The 24,288-nt window shown below is 38.6% G+C and overlaps 1 protein-coding gene across 1 annotated transcript in view; it reads right to left on the bottom strand.

Moving 5' to 3' along the window:
* The window catches only part of LOC126984122 (collagen alpha-2(IV) chain-like), a 64,408-nt gene that overhangs the window by 19,582 nt on the left and 20,538 nt on the right, over nt 1–24,288 (bottom strand). The window contains exons 6-16 of the mRNA XM_050837507.1: nt 21,878–22,102; nt 21,082–21,240; nt 17,996–18,130; nt 15,357–15,521; nt 13,372–13,564; nt 11,300–11,394; nt 9,735–9,921; nt 7,979–8,172; nt 6,106–6,310; nt 5,651–5,871; nt 858–1,017 (exon numbers count right to left, since the gene is read on the bottom strand). Of these exons, the coding sequence (XP_050693464.1) occupies nt 858–1,017; nt 5,651–5,871; nt 6,106–6,310; nt 7,979–8,172; nt 9,735–9,921; nt 11,300–11,394; nt 13,372–13,564; nt 15,357–15,521; nt 17,996–18,130; nt 21,082–21,240; nt 21,878–22,102 (1,939 nt within the window). The remainder of the gene's footprint in view (nt 1–857; nt 1,018–5,650; nt 5,872–6,105; nt 6,311–7,978; nt 8,173–9,734; nt 9,922–11,299; nt 11,395–13,371; nt 13,565–15,356; nt 15,522–17,995; nt 18,131–21,081; nt 21,241–21,877; nt 22,103–24,288) is intronic.

Genomic DNA, 24,288 nt, shown 5'->3' on the forward strand with positions numbered 1-24,288 from the left:
GAAGGAGGAGCAAGATTAGTGAAAGATTAGTTTCAGACAAAAAAACATGATAAAAACATAATTGGCAGAACTTTGAAACTAGCAGGCAGGGAGAGCTTCAAAAATGTTTGGATAAATAAATAAAAGATGCAAATGAGGAAGAAAGTGCAGAAGTAAGAAGCTAGTAAAGGAATGGCTAGTAAAGCTAATGAAGAAAATGACCAGTGAATGGAAGAAGAGAAGATAAGGTTCAACTGATAAGTGTTAGATCAAAGGCTGAAGAAGGGGAAAAGGTGAGAGGGGAAAAATAGAGATGAGCAAAAAATGTTTGAGCAGCATATCCAACTTCAATGGTCTAACCTCTTAGAGGCTGGAGATAGATAATTTCTAATTAGAAAAGAAGCCAGACTACCCATATTTTGTGGAGACCTAGTTAGGCATAGATATCAATATCAACGTGGGATTGTGGAGGAGACAAAAAGGATAAGTCAGAGGAAGAATAGTGATAGCAGAGAAGAGTATTAATGTTGGATAGTGTTGGTGGCATATTCTCAGCTGCATGAGGTATTGGTATTCAACTATATCTACATCTATCTATCTATCTATCTATCTATCTATATACTGTATACAACTATAGATAAATACGTGTAATGTTCACAAAGTGTTGTATCTCCTAGAGCACAATTAGTTTAGATAAATGAACTTTCAACATGTTCTTTCAAGTAAAGATTTAAGAAAAAAATTGAAAATATATTACAGATTTTACTAGACACTATTTTGGACAAACTATCAAAGGAAATCCAGAGCCATTCCATCTTTAGTTTTCCATTTATCAAGTAAATATGGGCTTGAAAATCCAAGTTTCCTGAATAAGTTACCTTTGGTTCCTGGCCTGCCAGAGAGGCCAGGTGTTCCAGGTTCACCCTTGTCCCCAGGGGGGCCTATTGGACCGATGACTCCTTTTTCTCCTCGAGGGCCTGGCAGACCTGTTATGCCTATACCTGGAATTCCTCTTTCTCCTTTTGAACCCGTTAATCCCTGTAGAGGCAACACAGAATAATGATGAGAAGTTTGGGAGCAATACAGCACAATATTAGGTGTAGCATTACTGAGATATGTAGACCACACATGCTACATAGTTCAACTCTTGTTATTTGCTCTAAGCCTCAATGTTAAGTAGATAAAATAAAATACTGCAATAGTACCTACATAGATGCCAGCTAATTTTAAGAACTGATGATTGCTGCTTCTTAGTGCTAATTTCTTAAAATATAGACCACACAGACCCCATGGTCCATGCCAGTTGGTTTCACTTTAATTATCATCAGAAACTGCAGATTACTGATCTAGACAGTGCCTCAACAGTGTAGTGGTTAATATGACTAGCTACGAATCTGCAGGCTCTGGTCAAATCCCAGCCTGGGCAGGCAGCAGGCAGCCTACCAAGGTACTCATTTTCCCTTTTATGCTGGTCAGTAAATGGGTACCTGTGGAAACTTGGGGAAGGTAAACTATGGTAACCTGGATGTCACACTTGTCTTGTATCAAGGGGTAATGGGTTTCCACCTACAGCCAGCTTAGGGACCAATGATAGAGACTAGCACCCAGGCCAGGCACAGCTACAGTGCATGAACTAACTTTACCCTTAAACAACATTCTCCTCTATTAAATTTGTATTTTGAAGGCTACATGATGGGCAGCAGTAAGACCTCAATGGAAAAAAGTTTTAGAAGAAAATAATGAGATGTCAACCCAAGTGTAAAAGTGTTGGCCTTATAAGGATACTTAGAAGAAGGAAACTGATGATGAACAATACTATGAAAGGGCACAGAGGGAAGGAAGTAATGGTAAGATTCCTAGGAAAGATGTAGAGCACCAATTTTCAACTTTAGTTGCTGAGCATTTTCTAAGAGGTCATAAAGACTATGAAGTACTTTAAATGATAAAGAAAGCTTTTGTGTATAATTTCATTAAATTGAATTGCTTGATACAGGCATACAAAAAAAAAGAAACATACCTCTCGCAGAAAAGCTCAAGGTGTTCAGAAGGAAGTTTAGGTTGTGGAAATGAAAGATTAAATGGGAAAAGTAACTAGCTATTTCAAATTCTGACAAGAATTTTTACCTGTAGTGTCTATCTATGTTGCATTGTGATAATGTCAGATATTTTTATTCATGCTTTTTCCTGCAGTAAATCTCCTATTCCTAAGACTTCTAGTATAGTAAGTCAAGTAGGGTATTCAATATTCCATTCTAAAAACATATCAAGTTTGAAGTCATAGAAAAGGGATAATGTAAATAGAGGAAGGTGGATCTAGAGTTTAATGAATGAAGATGCTATAGTCTGTTTCATTCCATCTGTTCACTCCTGAACATAGATGTGGCACCTGCGTACTGTTAGTTCGTGATTGTGTGAAGATTATGGTAACTTTTTGTTTTCGTTTCGGTATATACTTGAATGTTTGTATATACAAAGAACCCTCAAACCCTCTTATAGCACCTACATGTTATTAAACGTCCTGTGGTGCGGCACTGCCATGGTGTTGCAACACATACAGTCACACATTCACATGTACATTATAATATATACATTACACGCGCGCACCAAATTTCAAATGTCACTATTGAATGTAACAAGTTTTCAGCCATAAACTCAACATAATCATCATGTATTATATATGAAAACATGCAGAATTAAATGGTGCACATAAAGAAACATATATTAATTGATAATTTTGAGATATAAGCATAAATATAGAGATAAAATAACTCGTATATTGGCTAAAGCGAGCCAGGATGCAGTATGTGCGTCCTCGGATATGGAACGGGGCACGCAAGGACGCAGTATACGCGTCCTCTTGTTGAAGGGGTTAAAACAAATAAAAGTCCGGGACCTGACAAAGTATATCCTATACTACTTAAAGAAACAAAGAGTGAAATACTCTCCTCTCTCATGACCATATTCAATATGTCCTTGCGACAAGGCATCGTCCAATCGGATTGGAAAAAGGCTAACATAACACTGAGTTTTAAGAAAGGATATAAAAAAATAACAGGCAATTACAGGCCCATTAGTCTAACTTCAGTTGTAGGCAAGCTACTCAGGAGCATATTTAGAGACAAAATTGTGAGTTACTTTGAAAGCCACACATTGATTAAAGATTCACAACAAGGCTTTCGTAACAAAAGATCCTGCCTATGAAACCTACTGACCTTTTATAACGACCTCTTCTCAGTTTCTTTGACGTAACCAAATCACTGGATGTAGTCTATCTTGATTTCCAGAAAGCATTTGATAAAGTTCCACACAATAAATTACTTTATAAATTAAAGCAAATAGGTATTGACAGTCAAGTACACCAATGGATTGCGAATTGGTTGAGCAACAGACAACAAAAAGTGGTGATCAACGGATTTAACTAAGAATGGGTGCCAGTCACTATTGGCGTCCCTCAGGGCTCGGTTCTTGGCCCAGTGCTCTTCATTATTTACATCAACGATGTGGATGTTGGAATCAATAATCTCATTAGTAAATTTGCAGACGACACAAAGATTGGTAACTCGGTTGTCACTGACGAAGACACACAAAGCCTCCAAGAAGATTTGCATAAAATTTCAGCTAGGTCTGATAGATGGGTGATGCCCTTTAATGTAGATAAGTGCCAGGTTCTTCAAGTTAAAACAAGAAATAAAAGGTTCGATTACAAAATGTGTGGCATTAAACTCAAAACCATTCAATGTGTCAAAGACCTGGGTGTCAAAATCGCGTCAAACCTCAAATTCTCACAGCAATGTATTGATACAGCAAATAAAGCAAACAGAATGCTGGGCTTCATTAAAAGAAAATTTTTATAAAAAAATAAAGAAGTAATACTTCCGCTTTACAATTGTTTAGTCAGACCCCACTTGGATTATGCGGTACAGTTTTGATCTCCCTACCATGCAAAGGACATTGCTAAATTAGGTGTTCAAAATCAGGCAACAAAAATGATCCCTTCCTTGCGAAACAAACCTTATGACGAGAGGCTCTCAACCCTTAACATGTTCTCTCTTGAAAAACGTCACCTCCAAGGAAAACTGATCGAATGTTCAAAATACATACTTAATGGCTTTACGAATGTGGACAATTCAAAATTGTTTGTTATCGATGACACTTTGCGGATGAAAAATTATGGCACAAAAGTTAAATGTAAACAAGTAAATTCAGACTGCACCAAATTTTTCTTCACCAACATTGTAGTGTGAGAATGGAATAAGCTCCCACTTTCAGTGGTCCAGTGTAACACGATTGACTCTTTTAAAAATAAGCTTGACCGACACTTCCTTCAAGTTAATATAAACTAAAGTAGAAATGCAAAGTTTTGGAGCTATCTCATTAATGTAGAATCACTAAGGTTTAAAGACAGATTGCCTAGTCTGGACCATGGGGTCTGTGTGATCTAAATTTCTATGTAAATCTCTCTCTCTCTCTCTCTCTCTCTCTCTCTCTCTCTCTCTCTCTCTCTCTCTCTCTCTCTCTCTCTCTCTCTCTCTCTCTCTCTCTCTCTCTCTCTCTCTCTCTCTCTCTCTCTCTCCTTGTTTCTTTCTTTCTTTCTCTTTCTGTTTCACCCTCTCTCTTTCTCAGGAGATCATGGGAGGGGGGATATGGGCGGTGTAGGTAAGCACTTCGTCTGGACGGAGGATGGCTCATTAATGCTTCATAACAAATAGTTAAGCTGCCATGTCTATATTCTGCTGTAGGCTAATTGCTGTGCAGCTTCTCTCCTTCTTTGTGTCTTTATATTCTCTCTCTCTCTCTCTCTCTCTCTCTCTCTCTCTCTCTCTCTCTCTCTCTCTCTCTCTCTCTCTCTCTCTCTCTCTCTCTCTCTCTCTCTCTCTCTCTCCCACCTGGAAGCTATTTATGGATGACACTTGACAGTCAGGCCTCCCATGGGAGGAGGGGAGGGGACAGGTGTTGCCACTTCTACGCCAAGTGAGCGACAGATGCGTTGTGGTGGGCTCAAGACCAATGGTTACGATAGTACATAAAATGACATCTGGCTCTGCAAAGAATTTTGATAATTTGTTGCAGGAAAATAACATGGGTAATATTCGAAATAGCCTGTAGCATCACATTCAACTGTTATTATTTACTATTTCATGTTATTTCGAATATTAATCGTTATTTACATGCAGTAAATTATTACATTACCCTTTATTTGTACTTGCAGAGCCATATGTCTTCTAATGTACCTGAAATGAGGTGAATTATAGGCATTTGAGAGGCCATAGACTGTTCAAGTATGATCTGATTAAACATTTGACACACACTTGTCTTTTCATGTGCTTGTACGGTGTATTATCAATGTAAATCGGATGTTTGGAATTTATAAAGACATTTTTTTTTTGTATACATAAACATTAGCTTGAATATCAATCACAACAGTTGATTTTCACATATTCACGAACTAGAAATGTGCAGGTGCCACATCCATCAAAATTCCCGCTTTGTTGATGGACAGATGAAATGAAACGGACTATAATAAACTAGCATAAAAAAGATGGACAGCTTAGGAATGAGCTTAAGTAAAAACTATTGTATGGATCCTCTGAGAACATCTTATTCCTTCCTCTTACTGAGCAATGGTAACAATAATGATGACAGCTATGAAGTACAAGGAAGTCTGACTCACTGTAAGGCCAGCATCTCCTTGTTCGCCTTTTTGGCCTGGTTCTCCAATATCTCCCTGTGGCCCAGGAAGTGGTTTGACGCAGAGTTGATCAGCATGTGCATCCGCCCCACGTGCACCCTTTTCTCCCTTATCTCCTTTGCTACCCTCTCTTCCTTTCAGTCCATTCTGGCAGAATGCTGGAATCCCTCTGTCACCCTTGGTTCCATCCAAGCCTTTATATCCTGCAAAGAAAAAATAGGAAGTTTAAGGCACTGACAAATGTTTGGCCAACCTTATGTTTGAGATCTTACTGTATCTAAGGTTTAATCTAGATATCAGTAATGAGGTAAATCTTTTGTTAATACCAATCCTGCTGTTGACCAGTCACAGCTGCAACTGCCTTGGGCAAGCTATGTCTCCTTCTTAATATTTCGTTACTGTGAAACCTGGCTCAAATAAACAAGTCAAACTCTCACCTCGTTCCCCTTTATCACCCTTTCTTCCGGGAATGCCTTGGAGACCATTTCTTCCAGCAATGCCTCTCTCTCCCTTCTCTCCACCAATGCCTGGGAGACCTCTCTGACCAGGATCACCTTTGGGGCCTGGAGGTCCTGGAAAGGCTAAGGCACCATCGCCCTTGTCTCCTTTACTCCCTGGCAAGCCTGGCTGACCTGGTAAACCCTGGAAAAAAACATGTGTTTCAAGAAATGCCAATGTACTTTCTGAAGTATTTTGTAAGTACATCTAATCCTCTTTACAAATTCCATCAACAAAAGTAATTTGTTATGCTACTGTTGTACATGTAATGCAACTTGGGGAAAAAAAGGCAATAGGTTTTCAGTAATGTTACTAATCAGTCTTTTCAGGGCTGCAAAATAAATGGTGGGTAATATATGGGAGGAGCTTTGCATAGACTGTGTTAAAAAGACATTCAATAGAATGTAAAACAGAAGTTTGGAAATTGGAAAATACTCAAAACTCAATTTCCCCATCTATCAAGTGAACACAATTCTTCAAACTCCTAGCTCCTATTCTTCAATAACATTCAGCTCTCTCCTTCCTCTACATTGAACAATTTTGGTCTATCTTTAACTCAAAATCTGAACTAGAAACCTAATATCTCATCTCTTGAAAAATTAGCTTCCTCGAGGTTAGGCGTATTGTATTGTCTCCAGCAATTCTTTTTGTCCTTCCAGTTGTTAACCCTAAACAAGGGTCTTTTCCGTCCTTGCATCGAGTATGTATCTCATGTATGAGGGAGTTCCACACACACAGCACTTTTGAACAGAGTAGAGTCGAGGCTTTTCTCCTCATCAGCTCCCCTCCTTCTACTGACTCTTCTACCTCTTAAAAGTCAAGCAAAGTCAAGTATAGGGGTGAACTATTGGATCAGCTTGTGCACAGCCCAAAATTCCACTTTCCGCATCAGCCACATGACATCGGAAAGTCATGAAACATACGAGAAATTCATCCAGAGCAGGAAAGGGTTTCTGGAGTTGTAGTTGTTTTTTTTTTGTGTTTTTTTTTTTATTCTGCTTATGGTGCCAGAAGGCTTTCTTGGTGGCCCGTGGTGATACAGGCAAGTGTTAATAGTGGCACCATCTTGCTTAGCTCATGCTGTCCCTTGGAGCTCATCTTTCATTCTCTTTTTAAGAGAGAGAATCTAGAATTCACGTCGACAGGTGGTCTTCAGGACAGCATGTGGGTAGTCTTAGGCAACTCAGCAGTGACTGACAAATACCAGCTTGTGGCAGCGGGCGGGACACAAACCTGGGTCCTCCTGGACGCTGCACCCACATGCTAACCACTCAGCCACTGCTTCCCCCACTCCTTTAACCAGGTGGCCAAAGAGGTACCCTACTCAGTGAATGACGGGCCATATGAAGAAAGATTGGAACGCATGAACCTGCCAACTTTGGAACAGAGAAGAGAAAAGGGAGACTTGATAATGTTGTTTAAGTTGATAAGTGGTATGGATAAGGTAGATAGAGAGGACTTGATGGAGAGAGAGCATGAGCCAATGCAAGATGGCACCACTATAAACACTTGCCTGCACCACAACAAGCTGGGGCCAACCATCAGGCCCTATCAAGAAAGCCTACCGGTGCCATAGGCAAAAACGTAAAAAAAAAAAAATTAAATAAAAACTGGAATCCAGGAACGGATTAATCCATTTTATATTGATTCCTATGGGGAAAATAGCTTCGGTTTACGAACATTTCGGGTGACGAATGGCCTTCAAGAACGAATTATGTTCGTGAACCGAGGTTCCACTGTAGGTAAAACTAGGTAAATACACACACACAGAATATTTGATCCTTCATGACATCCTCACACTTTGCTTCTTACCTCCTTGCCAGGCAGTCCTGGTACGCCCACCTGACCATCCTCACCCCGCTCTCCTGGGTAGCCAATGGGTCCTGCTGGTCCTCTTCCTCCTTGGTACCCTGGAGGGCCCTGAGGTCCTGATACACCCTTCACACCTTTCTCACACTCTCCACATTCGCATGCCAGGCCTTCATCACCTTTCTGTCCAAAGCGGCCTGCAATATAAGCACTAAATGAAGCATGTAGCACAAAACTTCACTCAGAGGATGCAAGAAACACTTGAATCATGACCTCTGAATGATTCTGAAAATTAAACATCAGAAGAAGTCAATGCAGTTCAATATCAGAAACCATTTTAAATATGAGACCACCCCCTCTAAAATATCCTCTTATCTTATTACCAGTACCACCTTACAACACACATGACCACAACCATTACTACTATGATTACCACCACCACAATCACACGCTTACACATTTAGGCAAATTGCCACATCTGCTCTTATTTGCCTATTTTGGAGGTGTTTGAGTGATAATGCCTATTTTACTCAATGGGCCCAGTGTGCCATTTTTGTAGAAATGATTGAATCAAGAACAGTTTAGACCAGGTGTTCCCAACTGGTGGGTTGTGACTCCCTGAAGGGTTGCAGAGGATTGGCTGGGGGGTTATGAAGCCGCTAGAAACGACTGAGGTGAATGTTTTGAGATTGTTTTCTATGCTCTTCTTCTGTTGGTGGTGTGTGCTCCTGCTGGTGAGTGTTAAGAGGGAACATCAGGGTGTATCTTGGGGCATGTCAGGGCCGGGTGTAGGTGAAAATAAGTATAAAAAATGTGTTAAACTGGTGATCTCAGGGGGTTGCATGGGCTTAAAGATTTTGGGAAAAGGGTAATGAATGCAAGGACAATAGGAGCCACTGCTCTATGTAGACCTAAGATGCAAAGTGTGACTGGCTGCTGCGGTGCCACACGGGTGGCAAAATGAATGACGTGGGGATAGTGGGTAGTCCTACTGAGTGTTGCCATATATTACATGATCCAGTCCAATTTCAGCCATCTAGACCTACTGGCGCGGTTTCAGTACGCGTTCAAAAATCGCGCTCAATTGAGGCTTGTCGCCTCTCCTTGGCAAGCCTCAACTGAGGTCTGTCACCATTCTCAGGTTAACTGCAGTAACAAGTCCATAATTTGAGTAACAGCAGCACAAGACCATGACAGCTCTTACTTTTGCAAACGACACCGTGTGGATATAGGGCGACTGGTTTCTTTATGTTGTGGATACAGGCAAACTGACCATGGTCATGTGACAAACACCCAGAAAAGTTGGAGGTGCTGGTTGTGCATACAGCCAAAGTGGTTGGTGGAAAAAGGCCCAGTGTGACACCAGCTTGAGACCCCATTCCTATTGTTTTCCGCTCTGAGTGCTTTCATCCTGTGGCGAACAATGGGAACCCACGGTCACATCTTCAACTCGTACAAACAGGATACTTACACCAAGTCACTGCTCATAACCCAAGGTATTTTTTAGTGATTTTTTGTTTTTTTGCTCATAAACCAAAACACTTGTAAAGTAAAGCACTCATAAACCAAGGTATTACTGAATATGATTTAACGAGAGGTAATTTTATATACAAAGGTTTCAAACAACAGCCATGCACAAATCATGTTCTTGGGAAATCCCATGTATTCATGAGCCTCCCACCAATAATAGTCTGAAAATCTGTGAATGTGGAAGGATAACTACTTCATACATTCTTTGGTACAACTACACTGGCCTCACCAGGTATGCCATCCCTTCCAGGGGTGCCAGGCTGGCCAGGTACACCATCATCTCCAGGCTCTCCAGCCGGACCAGGAATGCCATCTTTGCTGTCTCCAGGAATGCCTCGAAGACCTGTGGGACCGGGTGCACCCCGCGGACCATCCTTCCCTGGGATACCTGATGCTCCTGGAGATCCTGGTTCACCCTAAGAAAAATCAGAGTTTTTACATTTCTTGTAGCTAAAATATATATATATATATATATATATATATATATATATATATATATATATATATATATATATATATATATATATAATATTATATATATATATATATATATATATATATATATATATATATATATATATATATATATATATATATATATATATATATATATATATAGATAGATATATATATATATATATATATATATATATATATATATATATATATATATATATATATATATATATATATATATATATATATATATATATATATATATATATATATATATATATATATATAATCACTTGTCTAATTCCATACTTTGCATTATATTACAATAACTTGTTTGACCGATTAATCAGGGACGATTAGTAATTTTTTTCTCTCTTTTATAATACAATGTACATAACATGATATTTATAATGTTAATGTAAGGATGGTGATGTTATCAAAACTCTGATACCTTTCCACAGCATTTATTTCATACAAGTCGCTATGCAAATGTATATTAGGTAATTCAAATTTATATATAAAATTATGATATGAACTGAAGTACCGGTATTTGCTTCAACTTTGATACTAGAAAAAAATCAACATATTACTTTATATTACAACCAAGAAAAATTATATACCTGTTTCAACTTGCTTAGTACAGTAATTGAGTAATATCATTCACCATGCCTGCCGTGCATAAGGAAACAAGTTATTATATCATGAAAAGTATGGAACTAGACAAGTGATTTTTCACAGTACTTTAAATACTCACTGAGACACACTGACTGACTGACAGGCAAATGATAGTCTGTGGCGTGGGTCTCACGGACTCTCATCGAGTCTCACCGTACTGGTACTGGACTCGTTCGGATACAGACTTCGTACGGTACACTTATACCATTTTCAGTTTTACCTAATTGAGGGACATTATTCAACTTTTTCATCACTGTAGCTACGTAAAGTTAGTATTTCATATTAATATAACCCACGCCACAGGCTATCATTTGCCTGTCAGTCAGTCAGTGTGTCTCAGTGAGTATTTAAAGTACTGTGAAAAATCACTTGTCTAGTTCCATACTTTTCATTATATTACAATAACTTGTTTCCTTATGCACGGCAGGCATGGTGAATGATATTACTCAATTACTGTACTAAGCAAGCTGAAATAGGTATAAAAATTTTCTTGGTTGTAATATAAAGTAATATGTTGATTTCTTTCTAGTTTCAAAGTTGAAGCAAATACTGGTACTTCAGTTCATATCATAATTTTATATATAAATTTGAATGGTCACATCTTTGAGAGAGGTTTCCATGTGGGAGAAGGGCATCAAAGACATAGATAGACTATTTACTTACTGGAATGGAAAAGCCTCTATTTCCCTTGAGTCCTGGGAGGCCAGCTTCCCCACGTTCACCTGGCAAGCCAGGAGTCCCCTGCAGACCTGGCTCTCCTGCAACAAACAACAAAGGCCTACTTCACAAACTTTATACTGCCTTAAGGGGACTGAACATTCTAAACATTCTAAACAGCAAATATTCCATTCAAATCAAACAAAATACCTTAACTTCAATTAACTGCCTCATGCTAAATAAAATTAAATTTTCAATTGATAATTCACAGCTGTTTAGTCTTAATTGTCCATACTTTATAATCATATATTTATCATCTCTTTCTTAGCCCGAGAACGTCGGCAGACCCTTTTTTGGGCTTTCACACGTCGTGACTGTGGTACAGTGGACCCTAAAAAGGGCTCGCCATAAAACGCATAATTTGAGCTGATTGTAGGCGGTGGTGGCATAGCGCAACCCACCATGAATGTCCTGGATCAATGTGGTGGGTGAGTGATCTTGAGGTGGGCTTTTTTGTCATGGGTGGTGCTGTAAGGTCATGGCAGACTGAATTAGCTATCCATACAGTAATCACTTGTCAAATTCTCTATAGTACACAACAAGCGACTCTCAGCTAGATGCCAAGCATCATGAGACTGTTTATTTTGTAACAATCACCACCCAAAAAGAATGGAGTTTGAGTATAAGTAAATATTTTTAACGGCTTTATGGTTATGAGAGGAGTACTCTGACGTACGTTCCATGCTCTTTTCTTAGTCTCAAAATGCAGAGTAATTTTGTCGTTTCTCGGGCACTTCTCGGCTTTCCCACAGCCGAAGCCCACATGTTAAATGGAGGGAGTAAATAGATGACAGTTTTCAAAACATGAAACAAATCAGCAGGAAAATGAAAAAAACATTAAATTTTGAAAAGGAAAGAAAAAAGTGAAATGTGAATTGGAAATTACCTTTGCATCATCAGCAAACAGATCAGTGTCGCTATTTACCCTTTCAATCATGCCATTTACGTAAATCAAAAACATTACTGGGGCCAACACTGATCCTTGTACTTGTTAATCTAGTCCAATCTGACTGCTTGTTCCTTTGCCTCTTCATACTCTTCTTCCATTTTCAATCTTCTGATGCCTGCTTTGTGTTTCATATTTCCATTGACATCTATAAAAAAAAAATTGGGTTCTTTACATTTGTATGATATTTCCCTCAAAGTTCTGTTCTGCCTCTCTGTGGATTTGCATGCTGTTATTTCTTGCTACCTATGTTTACCCTTGTTCTGTTGTTCCTGCTTCATTTGCTTCAAAAGTTATCTTTTTTTTCTTAGCTGTATCACATCATTTACTGAATCAACCATTTTTTCATCTTTCTTTTCCATTCATCTTTGGTAGCTTTTTCTTAAGCTTCTTCTCTGTATATTAGGAAACACTCCCATCTTTCATATACACTGCTTGCCTCACAATAGTCCAGTATGCTTCCTCATAGAATTTCATAAATCCCTTCAAATTAGCTTTCCTGTTGCTGGGAAGGGACTTTGGTGAATAACTAATTTTCACAAGCTACCATGTGTAGGTCGTTTGTCTTCTCGTAATCTCCTTGTATCTTACTTGAACTACTGAGTCATTATGTAAGTAAGACAAGTACCTTGTATCATAAGCTTGAGAATGTATCATTGCATACATTTTAACAAACTAGCTTCACTGTGCATTTGTTTTCATTCTAGCATTACCAGTTTAGGTTTGACTTTCTGAGGGGTGATGGGATTGTCAGTTGACTTCTCTCAGTTTTCAAAATGTATTTACCAACAAATTTCAGTAGTTACTCTAGTTGTTCTCTTGGATATTTTTTTATTGCGGTCATTTGCGATGAGGAACAAACATCTCAAAACACAACTCTGATGATACTGGATGATATAATAAATGATTAATGAAAGCAATCCTATTTATCCACATCAGCAGCACGGGCTGTCAGGCTCCAGGTGGCCCCTCCTAGCATGGGGGGGACTCTCGCCACTGAAGTGTATTTTGAATATAAACAGTCTAGTACTTCAGGGTACTGCCAAGATATCTCTTCTGTCAAAACACCCACCTGGTCGACCACCGGTACCCTTCTCTCCCTTTAGGCCAGGAGGACCCTCTCTTCCAGGAGTCCCAGGTTCCCCAGGACCACCCGGCACTCCAGGAGGTCCACGAGGCCCTGGCAGACCATCATTGCCATCCTTGCCTCGTGGACCCTGCAAGCCACGCAGTCCCTGAGGACCAGGCGGGCCTACAGCGCCACCCTGCAAAGACATACCATTAAGGAAATAATTCAGCATTATCAACTATACAGTTTGGGGGGTTCCTGGAAATAAATAAAAACACAATTGATGAAGTGATTCTTATGGGTGATTCTGAGATGCAAATGTGAAATAATGTGATGCTTTTTACTCCATTTGTGACAACTGTTCACCCTCCATCTCGGACGATACATTGGTAGTTGGATGTGGTTCTGGTGCCTTGAGAAAAGGGAAACTGCCGCTTCTAAACCTCGGTGCGAAGCCTACACCTCAAGCGGGAGTCTCCGTAACAACCGTAACACACTGATTTGTGTTTTATATTATATATTATTGCTATTAGTTAGTAAAATTACTTTAATTCCGGATAAAACAATATGTAAAATGATTTTTATATATTTTTTTGGAGATATGGGATGCATTAATGGGATTTACATTAATTTCAATGGGGAAATTTGTTTTGGTTAACGAGTGTTTTGATGTGCGAGCAAAATTCCAGAATGAATTAAACTCATAAACCGAGGTATGACTGTCCTGTTTCATTGGAATTTTTATATAAATACCTTGTCCTGTGGGAATTTAAAGATGGCAGCTGCGGGATTCAAGATTTGCATGGAGTTAACCAATCCAGTTATATTAGAGATCAGTGGATTTGACAGAAGAGCATTAAAAACAAAACTTTTCAGCTTTGATAGCTATTTTTTTTATTTCTCTGGTTTACTCAGCTTTTCTATTCATAATTTAAATTCTGAATTCATGAGGAGTCATCTGAACAACGATACCTTCAGATCTCTTTATGCAATACCACAAATTTATTCTCTTTTGATATCCATCTTATCATTTCACTTCTTACTCAACAAAACAATCTTAAGGAACTGCTATTAGTATGTATTCCTGTACACTATGTTTACTATAATAGGTGTCATGCATGAGAGTTGATAGGGATAATCCTTCATGGGTGGACTCGCAGGCTTGGCATCTTTGCTTGGGTGATGGTCTGTACTGCTCATTGGCCTGTTGTCAGCTAGATCTAACCTGCGGCAAATTCTGTTTGCTGTGACATAGCCTACTATCTCTCGCTCTCTGCTACATCTTTAAATTAGCACTGTTGGTATCTAAATGCATTTCCTTATAAACACTCTTCTTTATGGTTATTTGTTAGTTTATTACCCATAAATAATGAACATACATTTCAGGATTAATGATATCATGGTGGAAGCCCCATTGTCTTAGGCTATTGTTTACGTCATGACTACGTAGCACCACTGCACATTATGACTAAATCAGAACTAAAAATATATCAAGAAATCTTACAATAAATGAGTTAATGACTTGACACTTGTTTGATGAGCCACCCCAAAAAGCCTATAGACCCCAAAAAACATGCACTACATGCTTCCAGTCCTGCTGCTGCTTCACTGCACACGGCCTTTTACTCAAGTTCAACCCACTGGTGTCCATCTTTATAGTGAAAGGGTTAACAAGTATTTTCACGTAGGGTATATATCTTTGCTAAGAAAACAATTTTAAAATTTGTATTTCCCACATAGTCAATGTAGTAGGGATCAGGTGAAGCATTCCTGTATAACAAAGTATTTATAGGCAAGGGAGGAGGGGCTGTTCAGTGAAATGTGTCACATTCTGTGTTTACTTGGCATTCAAATTGTTCATATTTTTTATACTGGCCAAGAATTCTGATTCATGATATAAAAACCTGTTCTATAATATTCATACATTGCTTTTCTCAAAAATGGAAAGGAGACTATAAATAATCAACATATGTAACGGCAAAACTCACCACTGAGGGTCCTGGGGGTCCTCGGTCACCCTTTTCACCATCGCGCCCTGAGTATCCTGCTGTACCTTTGTCTCCTTTGAGACCTGGTAAGCCATCAAGGCCATCAACACCCAGGTCACCTTTGTACCCTGTGGGACCAGGAGGCCCAGGGTAGCCATCACGCCCCTGAAAAATATTGTAATTTAATAATATTTTGAAACACACATGAAATGTAAGGCATTGAATATGAATTAGTGACAAAAAATCAAGCCAAATGAAGTTGACTGAGGACATCTGTGCTTTATGGCTTTGCTCTTGCTTAAACATTAGTTTATTCTTCAGTTCCTAAATAAGAGAAACTCCTATTTCTATAGAACATTTTCTTATCAAGTTTTATGTGAGAAAGATTCTTGTTCAAAATCAGACTCCCTTCAAATCCAACTTTTTAATAGGTCTGCAATTTACAGAAACTCTACTCATTTTAAATTAACCTGGATCTTGCCTTGCTTGTTTCCATAAACTGTGAAAAGTTAACCTGCAATGCCAATGCTATGTACTCCACAGTGTGCATAGAAACCTAATTTTACCAAAAAATTACAATATCAAATTGTTTAAATTTTATTTCTTATTTCTGTTCTTTTGTTTGAAGTTAATTATGTACAGCATTTGGCAGCATACAAAGGGCAAGGGCACATAATATACACCCTAATTTTGGCAGTTTTTTTCTTGAAAAATTAAAAATTACATTTTTGCATGACATATGTAACCCTCCCCATCCATTTATATCAACCCGTTTCCTCTAGAGTCTGGATTGATGGATGGTCTTCAGGACAGCATGTGGGTAGTTTTAAGCCACTCGGCGGTGACTGAAAAATCCGAGGTGGTAGCGTGGGGATTCGAACCTGCGTCGTCCATCACGCGGTGAATGTGGGCCCAGCACGCTACCACTGAGCCACCGCCTACCCTTGTGTGGTCATATCTCCAAATCTATATTTGTCCAGGTTTTCCTTTAACTGCCACTCACTCTTTGCCTCCACCACTTCTTCTAATTCTTTCCAAGTATTATAATTCTATAAGGGAATCTGTACTTTTTTTGTGTCATTAGACTTACCTTACTCAGTTTTTTTTGTGTGTGTCCCCTTTAACTCCCTAATTCAATTCCTCTTTTCAATAATAGATCTTTATTATCTCATTCCTCTAAGTTATTCATTAGTTTATATATTGCAATCATGTCTCCTCTCTCTTCTTTCTTACAGTGTTATCAGTTGTGTTTCATTCTTCCTTCACAAGTCAGGTCTTCCATGTCTGCTAACATCTTAGTGCTTATTCCTTGTTTGCTTTCCAGCTTCTTCGCCCAGGAAGAATTAGAAAAAGCAAAGTTTTGACATTTTCTATTTATGAAAGAGTTTTTGGTAAGTCGAAGAATAGATTTGGCACGATTCACGATGCTAAGATCATGGTTAGCAGGAATGCAAAGGCTCTGGTACCTTTTGTGAGCTGCCTCTCTATTTTTAATACATACTTGTTAGGGACACTGGTCTATAGTGTAGTGGCTCTTGTTTATTTCCACTCTAATAGAGTGGAACCACATGTGCCTTCTTTCATTGCACTGGGACTTCTTGTCTAAATGGAGCAACTTATAACGGCATGAACTGGTTCTAATAACTGTTCACTGCACTCTTTCAGTACTTGGCCTGATATTTCATCTGGACCCACTGCCTTCATACCATCTAATGACTTCAGTAGACCCAGTATCTCTTTATCCACTTTTATTTTCCATTCTTTTGACACTTCTCTCCTCATCTCTCTCTTCAAATTTTGTCTCTTGGGTAAATGCTTCCTGAAAGGTGTCATTTAAAATTTCACTTTATTATCATTTTCCTTTGTATCCTCATAGACTTGGTCACCCACTTTGATCACATTCACAGCTTCTTTTTTCCTCAGTTTTTATTTTTTGTCTATAAAAAAGTTTTGGGTCCTCCTTACATTTGTCTATTATATTCTTTTCATGCTTTCTTCTTCTCTCTGCACTTTAGTGTAATCATTTCTAGCTTGTCTATAGCTTTCCCTGTTAATGGCATTCCTTCTCCTTTTTTAAGTTTCTCCATGCTCTGTCTTTCCTCTTCTTTGGTTCCAGACATCTTGTATTAACCACTCTTTTTCCCTTCTTTTCTTTATCACACAGTAGGGTACCCACTTAACTACACCTTTATTTATGTTTTAAAAAAGTAGTCATATTTTTGTTGTACTTTTCTCAGCTTTTTAATTTCTGACCAATTTATACTTTCCAAAAAAAACCTCAAATCTTTATACAGTACCTAGCTTTATTGTAATTTCTTCTTCTCTCTTGATGGTTCTCTAATCCAATCGCTTCACATTATTTATCAGTTTCTATTTGTAATACTTCATGGTCACTTTTTCCTAGTGAGCACTCGTGTTGCACATCACCTGGCAAGTTTATTCCTTTAGTCAAGATTAAGTCCAATCTTGCTGGTTCATCTTCTACTCTAAATCTTGTCTCTACCTTTACCCACTGTGTTAAGAGTTTTTCTGTGGCCAATTTTATTTTATTTCATTTACTTATTGTTATTTCTGTGTGTGTGTGTGTGTGTGTGTGTGTGTGTGTGTGTGTGTACATAGGAAAAAGGCTCAATACCTACAGCAGGGCCAGGTAGGCCAGGCAAACCCTTCTCTCCAACAGGGCCTTGAATCCCGTTGTCACCTCTGGGGCCTTGGTCTCCTTTGTTGCCCTTGTATCCTTGCAAACCAGTCATTCCCTTTGCTCCTTTTCTGCCCTGTAAAAAGGTTTTGGCATTGTGTCAGGTACTCACAAGGTACATCAAATTTGGCATGCAATGTCATCACACTAACCTTTTGCTTGTAACATTTGACATTCAATAACTGACCAACATTTTGTGAAAGTCACTAATAAAAAAATTTCCTTTTGATACTTCCTTCTTTCAGTGAAATGCTAAAAGGCTTTCATTAAGAGTTTTTGGTCACCCTTCCTAACATTATTTTTAATATTGCAAGTTACTTATACTCAAATGAGTCATAATTTACATGGAAAGTTGGGAAAATGAATATCCCTAACATTCAAACCAAAATGAACATTACTCATTTTGGCTCCAATGTCAACTGTATCATTATCAATTTATCTGTGGCTCGGATGCCCTGCCCTCTCTGGGGACGGCCCTGAGCCAGACCATGGCAGAGTAGTTTTCAGCACATTTCTTTCACCACTCCTTTAATGGATATATATATATATATATATATATATATATATATATATAAATATATATATATATATATAAATATATATATATATAAATATATAAATATATATATATATCTATATATATATATATATATATATATATATATATATATATATATATATATATATATATATATATATATATATATATATATATATATATATATATATATATATATATATATATATATATATATATATATATATATATATATATATATATATATATATATATATATATATATATATCCTCAAAGAACCTCAATTAATACCTTTTCACCCTTTGAACACTGAACTCATCCATCCCCATGTTGTTAATCCACAAGCTCTTCTTAAGCAGCTCATTTCTAATGCACAATAACACATATGTGATTTGTTCCATGACTGGTTTTCATATGATCATAAATCCATAAATTTTTTATACTCTCCATATATATTATTGCCCCTCTAGAAGAACATCATGGTTATCATAATTTCTATTTTTCATCAGTATATGAAAGAATCTGTTCTTGCAAATACAAGTTTAACCCCTGAAGGACAAGTGACCCACAAGTGGAAATTTTGGTAGGTTTCATAAAAGGACTTTTGTCCCACGTGAGGCCTCTGTTTTTTTCCCTTGTTTCCTTGTGACCTTTGCTATTATTCTTAATCTGAAATACACTTATCGACACCCTTAGGCCTAAATACTAGTATACATAGTGTAGTGCGGCGACGGCCTGATGAGTGAGCCTCCCATAACCCATTCAGCGAATGGGGTACCTCTTTGGCCGACTCGGTAAGGAGTGGCTCTCCTGTCACGCTGGTTGTGGGCTCAATCCCAGGCAGCCAGGGAATACCCTCTCCTTGTTGTGATTAATTTCTCGTGTGTTTCGATACACGCAGAGGACGTGTGGGACCGAGAGAGAAATAGAAAAAAGAGAATAGAAAATCTCATCATTAAAATAGGGCTAAAGGCTCATTCAAACGGCTAGTTTTGATGAATAAAGGACAATTTCTTGGATATATCTAGTGAGTTTGCCTTGTCCAGTAACAGTGACTGAGATGCGGATGATCCAAAGCTCTCATCATCAGGTTCTGACCTTTCTGACAATGGTATTTTGCCTCCGGGATTCACTTCAATCCCCATCAAGCCACAAGCCCCTCGTCCAGCTGCCCCGCCTGCCCCACTCATTCAGAAATTTTCCGACTCAGATGATGACAACACCCTAGTAAGTAGGACTTATCGCACCACCTCAAAATCAGGCATTAAAAGATGTGAAAAGTTCAAAAGCCGCTGAAGTACACATGTATGGGCACGGCTTGCCATATTGCACCACTTCCGATTTTTTCTCAAATTTTACATTTTTGCTTTTGTCTTTTCGATATAAACAACTTTTGTTCTATAATTTTTTGTCTGATGTATATGAACATTGGACTTATTTTCAATTTATCATAATTTACAGAGTAACTACAAAAATTATTTATAAATTGTTTATATCATTAGAACCTTCTTGAAATCCTGTAAAACATTTATTAAGTGAGCTTTTACAAGAAATGTACTTGAAAAACATCTGTTTTTTGAGTTCTCTGGAGGCACCCCTTAGATTTTTTTGCGTTTTTTCGGGGTTCAAACAATTAACACATTCACAGACCAGATCATTCAGCTACAACACAGTCAAGTATGGTAAAACAGACAGCAGCTTCTCTGAAAGTAATGAAAGCCTTTAGGGAGCAAACACACACACAAAAATGATTAATATGTACTACAAACCTCAGTTAACCCTTAAAGCGCGGTTGTCGACAATAGTCGACAGCTGGTGCCTGGGCTCAAACCATGGGTGTCGACAATAGTTGACAAGGCATTTTTTTAATTAGCACGCCGTCAAATTTAATTTCTTTGTGTGAGCAAGTTGTTTTCTTTCATATAATACCCAACCATGCTCCCTTGACTAATTAATGGTCAGTGTATGCCTTGTGTTAGCTTTGAGAAGATGTCCGCAAGACATCCCACCTCTTCTCACCTGCCAGTGAATTCCATCCACAAGATGGGGGCCATTTGACCTCAACATCCATCAAGGGCATCAGGAAGGCCCAGAAGTTAAGTTTTTATGGATGTGTTTCACATAAACTGTATAAAATTTATGCATTTTATTACTAAATCATAGAAAGGAAGTCCACTAGCAGTGAAAAACTGTCTATAAAAATGTGTTTTCAGTGATCCTGTTCAATATTCTGTACTCGCTCTAGCAACGGTCATATAGACTTCAAATTAACGTCAAAGGACAGTCAAGGGTATGTACTTTACAGTGATACTTCATTCAGTCACATGAGGTAAGTAGAAGTGTAGATATAAAAGGTTGATGTGAGCTTTGTTTTTTCCTGAAAATGCCTGCATGGGAGGACAGGCACAGCAAACAACCCCGCGCTTTAAGGGTTAAGAAACAAATCTCATAATCAATATCTATTCATCAACATGGGGTAAAAACCAACCCGGTAAAAAACTTCCGTGCAGTTTGGGCCTGCAAATTCTACGCTGCAATTACGCTCTTCACCCTTTTCTCCCTTTTGCCCTTTTATTCCTTGAGGGCTTGTGTAGGCAATTCCCATGGGTCCTTTTTCTCCCTTAAGCCCTTGGTAACCTTTTTCTCCCTGGAAATAAGACAAAACTTTAATTTGTTTCTTGGTTGAATAAATTGATGATGTGTGCCTTGAATTCTGTAAATTACAAAACAATCATTGAATTAAAACTCCTACTATTCAAAGACCATTATCTTACTTTTGTGAAATTCAGATTAAGCATGCTTTAGAACTTGAAGTTCACAAATGCAGCAAACAGCCTTCAACTTTTCTCCTAAATGCTTATGTGTTGTCATTATAGAGGCAGTATTCTAATCTACATAATCCTCTTCCTTTCTGAACCTTCTTCATTCTTTATTTTTCATCCCTCTTTAAACTTTTATTCAAGTTCCCAAATGAAGTCAGTAGGCTGAATGCTGTTTGCTTATCCCCTCCTGTAACATGAGAGCAAACAAGGCAATGCATGCAGTAAGAGGGAACCCATTTCTTGGAAAAATAATTTGAAACTAGAAAGTTCTGGTTCCTTTTTTATATTATTCTGTAATTTTCTAAAATTAGTTGTGTTTCCATTTTTTAACACTTTTGAGCTACTTTCTAGGATGTAATGTGATATGTCCTGGGAAAGGCATGTTGCACATATATATAAAAAAGTAGATACAGCTAAACAAATGCAGAAGGATGGTGAGGTAGTGGTGGGAACGTGACTCACCTTTTCTCCATCTCTGCCCCGAAAACCAGGCTCTCCTCTGGGTCCAGGCAGGCCTGATGGCCCTTGTAACCCCTGTCTGCCATCACGCCCTGGGTCTCCTTTCTCTCCCTTTGAGGTGGGACAGGGGCTAATGGCTGGCTCTCCCTTGAAACCCTTAGTGCCTTCTGGTCCTCGGAAACCTCTTGGGCCAGGTGGTCCATGTTCGCCTGGCAGGCCTGGGACACCCTATTGGGGTAAAATGTATCAAGGTCTTACAATAACACAAACAACAGAAAATTGCAAACTTCTTTCATACCCTACAATTATAAAACTAAGGAATTTCAATACAAGAAATGTTAAAGTGTGGAGATGTAGTTACTAAATGGATGGTCAAGATATGTGAAGTGGCATGGGAGGGGGGGGTGCTAGCAGACTGGACAAAAGCCATCATTGTCCCAGTTTACAAGGGGAAGGGCAGGAAAGGGGAGTGTGGGAGCTATAGAGGTATAAGTCTGCTGAGTATACCCGGAAATGTATTTGAAAAAGTCAAAATAGAGAGGGTGCAAAGACTTACAGAAGAGAAAATCAGTGAAGAGCAAGGAGGCTTTGGGAAGGGAAGGGGATGTGTGGATCAGATATTTGCCTTCAGGATGGTGGTAGAAAAAATATTAGAAAAAGGAAAAAAACTATACGCTGCCTTCATGGATTTAGAAAAAGCTTATGACAGAGTCGATTGGCTGGCATTGTGGGACGTTTTAAAGATACATGGTGTGGAGGAAAACTGCTTAGTGCAATAAAGTGTTCCTATGAGGATGCACCTGCATGTGTCAAAATTACTCTAGACTGGACTGCATGATGCTTAACCTCAGACCTTGGTGTTGGTGTGGGTGTGAGACAGGAGTGTGTGATGTCACCATGGCATTATAATGTGTACATGGATGGTTGTATGAGAGAAATGAAAACCAGAGTGGGGGAGCTTGGTACAAGAGTAAAAGTGAGAGGTACAGAGGAGTCATTGGTGGTGGGCCAGTTTGCAAATGATACAGTAATGTTGGCAGAAAATGAGGGGACACTGCAGAGGATATTGGATGAGTCTGACAGGGTGTGTAAGAGGAGAAAGCTGAGAGTGAATGCTGGAAAGAGTAATGTTATGGTATCTGAGAGGGCAAGAGAGCAGACCTTTTAATTTTGCAAAGCTGTACAGAGTTAGAGCAAGAGTACAATGAAATGTAGGATAAGGCTGGGGGAAGAGAGAGTGGAGGAGGTGACTGAGTTTAAGCATTTAGAGACAGTTTTATGTAAGCATGGAAGTATGAAAGGTGAGATGAGGGAAAGAGCAGTGAAGGGCAGACAGGTGGTAAGTGCATTGCAGAGAGTTATGAAAGGAAGAAATGTGAGCATGGAGGTAAAGAGGGGAATAAGGGACAGCATTATCCTGCCAACTTATTCCACATTATTGAATGCTATTACATTCAAATCTGCAGGAATACATTTTGGGCACAATGAGGCAAGTTTGTTTACATCTGCTGAATCTGTGCCCTGATGCACTGTGTGTTGGTCACTCATATGTATTGATTTATTGGACTATTTCACTAATTATTCATAACTAGAATGAATTATTCCATTAAATTTTGAAATATGAACTATTTCATTATATCAGGCGAAAAATAATAATAATATGCCTTCTTCAGAGAATTCATTAAACAAAATTCCACTTAATCAAGAGGAGTACATAACTGGAAAGTGAAGACACTGTTGTCAAACACAAAACATGAAACTATTCCTGCTTCCTACACCAGCTGAAAGATTTGAATACTCAAGTCTTCACTGTTCTAACCCTGGTAAAATGTTGAAACAGTCGACACTAATATTTTGTGTCCATAAAACACACTGCCATATTGCTTTTCCGTCACAAATTGAAGGGGGGTCAAGGGGGGCGAAGCCCTCCCATTAGGTTGGTTTGGTAAAATTAGGTTTGGTTAGTAAATTTCTATTCGGCAGGCAATGTGGGACAGCGAAAATACGCAGCACAGGTTGGGACATGGCGGCAAAGGCAGTCCAGCCAGTGTTGCGAAAAATGCCTCCTTGCAGAAATAAGTTGCTCTGCTGTTCAGTATGTATGCACACTGGAGGAATACACAGCAGGAAAAACATTAATATGCCTGGTTTTGTTCTAGTTTGTCCACTTGTGATCTCTGTGAGTGGTGAGTGAAATACAGAAACAGTAAGGAAGTTGAACCTCGCTGTGAGCAAGTTTGCGGCTGTGGTGGTGGGTGCACACCAGGCATTGAAAAGTCAATCATTTAGGGATTTCTGGAGAAAAATATTACCTTCATAATAAACAGCAACATATTTTGCCCAGAAATAAGCAGTCAGCATCTCAGAACTAGTAGGCTCCCCTCTAGTAAATAATCTTAATTCTATTTAGATTC

Source organism: Eriocheir sinensis, chromosome 56 (assembly GCF_024679095.1).
Source record: "Eriocheir sinensis breed Jianghai 21 chromosome 56, ASM2467909v1, whole genome shotgun sequence".
Taxonomy (NCBI): domain Eukaryota; kingdom Metazoa; phylum Arthropoda; class Malacostraca; order Decapoda; family Varunidae; genus Eriocheir; species Eriocheir sinensis.